The 7,802-nt window shown below is 40.5% G+C and overlaps 1 protein-coding gene across 1 annotated transcript; it reads left to right on the forward strand.

The window, feature by feature from the left end:
• Nucleotides 1-2,148: 2,148 nt before the first annotated feature.
• Nucleotides 2,149-3,126, forward strand: LOC145977830 (uncharacterized). The gene has a single exon (XM_083110148.1). It carries the CDS (start codon nt 2,149-2,151, stop codon nt 3,124-3,126), a length of 978 nt encoding a protein of 325 aa, XP_082966274.1.
• Nucleotides 3,127-7,802: the final 4,676 nt, after the last annotated feature.

The raw sequence follows: 7,802 nt of genomic DNA on the forward strand, positions 1-7,802 counted from the left end.
CTATGTAAGAGACGTATTGCAGGTTGGCTACAAATAATGTATATCTTGCGACGAATACATCAGTTCGATGTAATTGAGTGTCTCATTTATGTGTATTGGTCTACCTACAGCAGCATTACCTTCCTGGAAATACTACAAATAGCGGCCGAAAGAAGAAAAGTGTCTTCTTGTTGGATGACGGCCGCGAACATGGGCCTCCTTGTGCCGGATGTTGGCTGCGATCAGCATTCGTTGTATGTTGTGTTGAACTTTTGTGCTAGCGTGCATTCGTGAACTGTGAATAAATACATTGACATACTGTTTGCTACGTGTAACCAATTTCAGTGCACCTTTTGTAGTGCCAGGAAGTGTTTCGTGCGTGCATTGTAGTTTGGACAACAACAATCCGTGCGCGACTCAATAAACATGGAAGCCATATCGGCAGCAAAGACAGTGCTCAAGCGAGAAGTTACTCGCCTTGAGAATAAAGTGAACGCGGGATTATTGGACAATGTGACAATCGCGTTATCGGTAAACAAAACCAAACAACTAACGGACGATTGTAAACAGTTATTATTAGACCAGGCTAGTGCGTGTGATGATGCAACTTTTGAGAGTTAGGACTGTGAAATCGGTTGTATTCAAGACCGTTTGGATGCAACCATGTGCAGGCTTTGTTAGTTGCAGCAGCAACAGACTCAAGCTACGGTGACGTCATCGACAGAAGCACAAACAAGTGAAGTGCGTCTCCCGAAGCTCTCGCTGCCTGTGTTCACGGGACAATTACAAGAGTGGCTTTCTTTCCGTGATTTGTTTATCGCGTCGGTGGACAAAAACAAACAGTTATCCAGTGCGCAAAAGCTACAGTATTTGAAAGCTTCGTTAAAGTAGCAACCTGCATTGCTTATCCAGTCCATGTCGGTGACTGATGATAACTATGCAGAGGCGTGGAACATTCTAAATTCGCGTTATCAAAACAAACGGGAAATTGTTATGGACACAATCAAGCGTTTAGTCGCGCAGCCCACAGTGCAACGTGAATCCGCAGCAGCCTTACGAAGCCTGCTGGACACAACTACCGAGTGTGTTCGCGTGTTGCAAGTGCTGGACATTCTCATGGAACATTGGCATCCTATCCTAGTATTTCATGTGACAGAAAAAATGGACAGTGATACTAGACAACAATGGGAACTTTCATTAAAGACAACCGAGTTGCCTACGTTTCAGGAGTTGAGTGACTTTCTTGATCAGCGTTCTCGTGCATTATCAGCTTCAAATCTCATTGCTCAGAGATTGATGCAGTCGACTCACAATAGCTCCCAGTTCAAGGGTGTGTATCATGCAGTGTCGAATGATACCTGTGAAAAATGTAAACTGCATCATGCGCTATACAAGTGCAAAGACTTCAAGAGTCTTACGGTGATGGACAGAATGAGATTTGTTAGAGAAAAGGTTTGTGTTATAATTGCATTCAAAGTCATCATAGGGCATCGGTATGTGACTCAGGGGCGTGCCGCGTTTGCAATATAAAGCATCATACGTTGTTACACTATTATAAGCAGAATGACTCTAGTGAAACAACAACTTCCCCCCCAAGAAGTTTCTTCTCATGTGGCTGGAGAAGAAGACAAGGGACTAAAGCCAGTGTTGCTATCCACTGCAGTTGTGTATGTGCAGGGAAGAGATGGTGTTTATCAACCAGTTCGTGCGCTCTTAGACTGTGCCTCAGAGACTTCCTTTGTCACCTCACGCTGTGTGCAAAGGTTAGGCTTACGTCAGCATAAGGCAGACATCACTGTGAATTGAATTACAGCAACAGGCGTAGGTGTAGGCAGTGCAGTAGTGGATCTACAATTCCAACCCAATAGCAGAATAAAAACATTCACCACAAGGCAATCGTACTTCCTAAAATAACAGGAAACATTCCCAGGGAACCTTTACCAGACTTCAGGAAGTGGACACATATTCAAGGACTGAAGTTGGCAGATCCAAGGTTTTATGTGATGGAACCGGTGGACATTTTACTTGGAGCAGATTTGTTTCCTTTTCTTATGCAAAGTGGCAAACGTGTTGGGCCAAAGGGAACACCTACTGCACTACGTACTGTTCTTGGTTGGATTCTTTGTGGCAGTGTGGACTTTCCCAAGGTAAGGGCAGTAGCATCATTTCATGCATCTTGTAGTTCTTCGGCAGTTCTGGGAGGTAGAGGAGGTCCCAAGGCAAATGCATCTGACATTAGAGGAGATACAATGTGAAGAGCACTTTTCGGTGACACATGTTCGAGAAAACAATAAGTTCAGTGTGAGCCTTCCATTCAAGGATGACAGTCTTCCCTTAGGATACTCTCGTGAAACAGCTGTGGCGAGATTACAGCAAATGGAACGGAAGTTTGCAAGGTCTCCTGTTTTTCTTCAGAATTACTCAGAATTCATGCATGAATATTTAGACTTGGGACATATGGAGCCTGTTCCTGCAAGTGAAGTAAAAAATAAACCATGTGATAGTTTCTATTTACCGCATCATGCTGTAATCAATCCAAATTCCACCAGTATACATCCTCGTGTAGTTTTTGATGCCAGTTCAGTGACTTCAACAGGGATTAGTCTCAACGATAAGCTTGAAGTTGGGCCAAAATTGGAAGGTGATATCTTTTCATTGTTACTCAGGTTCAGGAAGCATCAAATTCCTTTGTGTGCAGACATTTCCAAAATGTATAGACAAATATTGATCCATCCATCAGATACAGACTTTAAGCGAATAGTGTGGCGCGACAATCCTAAAGAATTGATAAGGGACTATAGGCTACTCACGGTGACGTATGCGACATCCAGTACACCTTATCTTGCAACAAAGTGTCTTCAACAATTAGCTATTGATGAAATGAATGCATTTCCATTAGCAGCCCCAGTGTTATTAAATGATTTTTTTTATGTTGACGATTTGGTATCTGGTGCCAGCAATGTGAAAGAAGCTATCGAATTGCAGTCACAATTGATACAGTTACTAGCAAAGGGTGGTTTTGAGTTACGTAAATGGTCCTCTAGTGAGAGACAAGTGTTGACAGCAGTACCTGTAGAATTGAGAGAAACTAATGTGCCTTTAGATATCCATTGCAGTGAACTTGTGAAAACGTTAGGTCTAAGGTAGCATCCTGGTACTGACAACTTCACTTTTCTTGTGACTTTACCACCAATACGTCACACATTGACGAAAGATTATTGTTATCTGACATTGCAAAATTGATTGATCCTCTTGGTTTCTTATCCCCAACAGTCATACAAGCAAAAATACTTATTAAAGAATTGTGGAAGGAAAAGTTGGGCTGGGATGAGGCATTATCCGTGGAAACATGCGAACTGTGGCTACATTTTTGTAGTGAACTTCCTGTACTGCAACAATTACAAATAAAACGTGCTATTGTATCTGCAAATCCTATAGCTTGTCAATTAGTGGGTTTCTGTGATGCATCACAACAAGCATACTGTGCAGTAGTGTACCTTCGCTCAGTTTATGTCAATGGTCATGTTGAAATGAGGTTGGTAGGAGCAAAGACTAAGGTGGCTCCAATCAAGCAAATGTCTCTACCAAGGCTAGAACTATCAGCGGAAGTTTCATTGACACGATTGCTCGTAGTAATCTCCAATGCACTATCCTACAAATTGGAAGATGCATGCATGTGTGTGGGCTGATTCTACCATTGTGCTTGCTTGGTTATCCTCAACACCAAGCAGGTAGAAAACATTTGTAGCAAATCCAGTGGCAGAAGTGCAGGAGAGTTTTCGTCGTGAACAATGGTCACACATCCTGGGAAAATGAAATCCTGCAGATCTTGCTACAAGAGGTATCAGTGTTTCAGCCTTAGCTCAGTGTGAGTTATGGTAGGCGGGACCAGAGTTCTTACGAGCAACTTCATTGGCAACGTTTGATCATCATGAGAAAAGCAACGAATTTTTGAAGAAGTTACAAAAGAAGAGAAGAAGATTGCCGTTACAGTTATGTACATTACAGTAGAAGAAGATCTGATCAGCAGATATTCAAGCTTTTCTAAAATGCAGAGAAAAATGGCATGGAACCAAATATTTGTGTTCAATGCTCGTCAGTCACTGAATCAGAGAAGGCAAGGAGCATTGACAACTAAAGACCTTATGACAGCAACGACCTCTCTTGTAAAACAAGCTCAGAAAAGTGAATTCTCAGCAGAGTTACATTGTTTACAAGCTAAAATTTATCTGCCAACAAAAAGCAGGTTATTGTGTTTGGCTCCCTTTGTTGATGAGGCAGGTGTCATTCGTGTAGGAGGGAGGCTACACAAAGCAAGAATGACAGTGGACCATAAACATCCAATGTTGCTACCTGCAAAGCACAAATTGACTAACTTATTATTTAAAAATGAACATTTACTTAATCTTCATGCTGGTCCTCAGTTAGTGTTGTCCTCATTGCAACGAACATTCTGGATACTGCGAGGGCGAGATACAGTGTGTAACATTGTGAAGAAATGTGTATCTTGTCATTGCTTTTGTACACAAGCTGGGGAACAATTAATGGGTAGCTTACCAGAATCTAGGATGGATCAATCATTCTCGTCCATTTATAAACTGTGGTGTGGATTACACCCTGTAACACGATTTTTGTTCCTGTGTAGTGAGTTTTATTTTCTAAAGGCTTCTGACTGGAAACCATAGAAAATGCCTATTATTCCCCTGAAACTTTGTTTTTGTGACCAGGACAGTGTTATTTTTTTAATTTTACCTGTTTTCAATGAGAAAATATACGAATTCGTATTTTTTATTTACATAAAGAAAAAGACAAATACACATACATCAAAAGTGACATATATTTGCACTCTAGTTGTGAACAAAATTATTGCAAAAGATTTAAAAATGAGTAGTTTTCCGGGATTTACGATTATAATGTACATCACTTTCACGAATCAGCCCCCAAATATAGTCTCCCATCATGTTCTCGTTATACTGGCCTTGGTAGCGACGTTCTAAGTTCAATATATATCTTGATGGAAACGCTCGCCTTGCTCCTCCGAGTACGCTCCCATGTTATCCTTAAATGTATGAAGGTGAGCATCAAGGACATGAATTTTCAAGGACATCCTGCAGCCTATTTTGTAGTAGTTCTTCACCAGAGTCTTCCACATAGCTTTCGGACTTATGATTGCCCAAAAAGTCCTTAACGAAGCCGCTTTTTCATTCTTACTGAGCTTCTTGGGAAATTCTTCACACGCCAAAAGCTTCTTCATCTGTTGGCCGACGAAGACACCGGCTTTGATCTTTGCATCAGACAGGTTAGGAAAGAAGTCTTGAAGGTACTTGAAGGCTGCTGACTGCTTATCTAAAGCTTTGACAAATTGTTTGATCAGACCCAATTTAATATGAAGTGGAGGCATTAGCACCTTGTGGGGGTCTACCAGTGGCTCCCACTTGATGTTGTTTTTTCCCACAGAGAACTCGGTCCTCTGTGGCCAGTACCTCGTGTTGTAGTGCGCTTTGGTGTCTCTGCTGTCCCATAGGCAAAGATAACAAGGAAACTTGGTAAAACCGCCTTGGAGACCCATTAGAAATCCTATGATTTTGAAGTCTCCGATGACTTCCCACCCATACTCATCAAATTTCAAGATATCTAGCAATCGCTTTATGCTGTTGTAATCCTCTTTGAGGTGGACTGAGTAAGCTAGTGGAAGAGACGGGTATGTATTTCCATTATGAAGAAGCACGGCTTTAAGACTTCTGGACGAACTGTCAATAAAGAGGCGCCACTCATTCGGACTAAAGTCAATTCCAATTGCTTCAAACAGACCGGTGACATTGTGGCAGAAGCAGAGTCCAACTTGACTTATGAAAAAGCTGGAAAAACTTTGATGACGCATCCTCTGATCTGTTATTTGCACACTTTCATCTAATAAATTCCACTGTTTAAGCCTGGACGTCAAGAGTTCTGCATTGGACTTCGTGAGACCACGATCTCTTATTAAGTCGTTAAGATCTTTTTGATTGGGATCGTACGGGTTTCTCTCCTCGGCTTGAAAATTGTAAGTATCAAGATCAATGTCTTCCTAGCTCTCTGACTTACTACTCTCGTCTGAAGAGGGCAGTTTTTTTCTCCGGAGGAGTGGGTACAAGAAACTCAGGGCTATGTACAGGAGCGATGGACGAAGGTATATCCGGATATATAATAGCTTGCGCATTCTTTCCAGTCCGACGTTTGGAAGGATCCACCATGCAGTAGCAATTACTTGAGTGGTCAGTGGGTTCCCGCCAAATTCTTGGGATAGCGAACTTCATGGCTCTCTTTTCTCCTCTGTACCATCCTGCAAAAGACAAAAGACAAAAATAAACTAATGTGTATTTTCACAACATATTTCACATATGAGATATGTAGATATATATTTAATATGCAGAAAATTATATACTTTTATTAACTTTGTCAATCAGGTGCACAACTGCACCCAAACCTTGTGACACTACTATTGGATAGGTGCAAAAGCAACTTACAAAACTGGATGTACAATTCAAAATTAATGTGGGTAAAAATAAAGTATATAGCAGTTTATTAAATGTTAAACATGTAAGGTGTTAGTAACAGAAATTTTTCAAAATACATTTGAAATAAACAAAAAATTCTAGGCCTCTTCAAGAAAAAAACTAAATATATAATTGACATTATTATTAAAATTTGACACTTTAATTTTCCGTCTTACCTTCCAGAGTTTTTTTTTTCAGTTCTCGCAGATGAAATGAGGTGCCCAGGTTTTGTCTTGTTCCTCTACAGACATGCCGAAATATGCTCTATATGCTTCACACATTTTAGCAGACGCTTTCACAGAGTACTTATTTCCTCTTTTCTTAATAAAATGGCCACAGACATAACAAAATTCGTCTGCCATATACTTGCAGCCTCTTGATGCCATTGTAAACGTGTATCTCATTAGGCAGCTAGGACGACAGTGAATCGCTTCAAACTGCACGATTTGCACTATTGTTGCTGGCAGAATGCCAAGACCTCTCCATTTCAGTTATAGGGGAGACCAGTATATGCTACAGCGCGCAATATGACACGTTATTTATCTTCTTTATTCGTAATGAGAAAAAACGTGTACTGGAAAAGGGTAAATCTCAAAACATCATTGTCCTGGCTACAAAAACAAAGTTTATGAGGAATAATAGCCATTTTCTATACTTTTGGAACACAAGGAATTAGGAATAACAATTATTACCCAGGAACAGAAAAAAAATATTTTTTTGTTACATTGTGTTATTCAGGGCGCATACTGTTGAAGAAAATGGTTGGACGCTCTCGTAAGCAGCATAAGGGTTATATTGCTTATTTGTTTGTTTCGCAAAGAAAGCAGTTCATTTAGAAATAGTGAACAGTGGTACTATAGAGAAGTTTTTGGCTGCACTTCGGAGATTTGTATCTCGTCGTGGAAAACCCAGTAATATTTACAGTGATTGTGAGACAACGTTTGTTGGCGCTAATAGAGAGTTAAAGTAATTCATGAGATTGGCAAAACAACGAAAGTACATGAAACTATTTCAAGTGCTCTAAGCAGCTTAGGCATCCAGTGGCATTTTAATGTTCTTCGTAATCCTCATGCAGGAGGTTTGTAGGAGAGTGGTGTCAAATCAGTTAAACACCACCTCAAATGAGTTTGTGGGTAATGCCATACTTACCTTTGAGGAATTGTATACAATATTAACACAAATAGAAACATGTTTGAATTCCAGACCGTTAACTGCTCTATCCAGTGATTCCAAAGATATGCAGGCACTTACTCCAAGCCATTTCTTAATAGTAGATGCATTAATAGC

This window comes from Lepisma saccharinum, chromosome 23, assembly GCF_977018435.1.
Source record: "Lepisma saccharinum chromosome 23, izLepSacc3.1, whole genome shotgun sequence".
Taxonomy (NCBI): domain Eukaryota; kingdom Metazoa; phylum Arthropoda; class Insecta; order Zygentoma; family Lepismatidae; genus Lepisma; species Lepisma saccharinum.

Coding starts and splice junctions, on each gene's coding strand:
- LOC145977830 (XM_083110148.1), top strand. CDS start 2,149: ATGCATCTTGTAGTTCTTCGGCAGTTCTGGGAGGTAGAGGAGGTCCCA.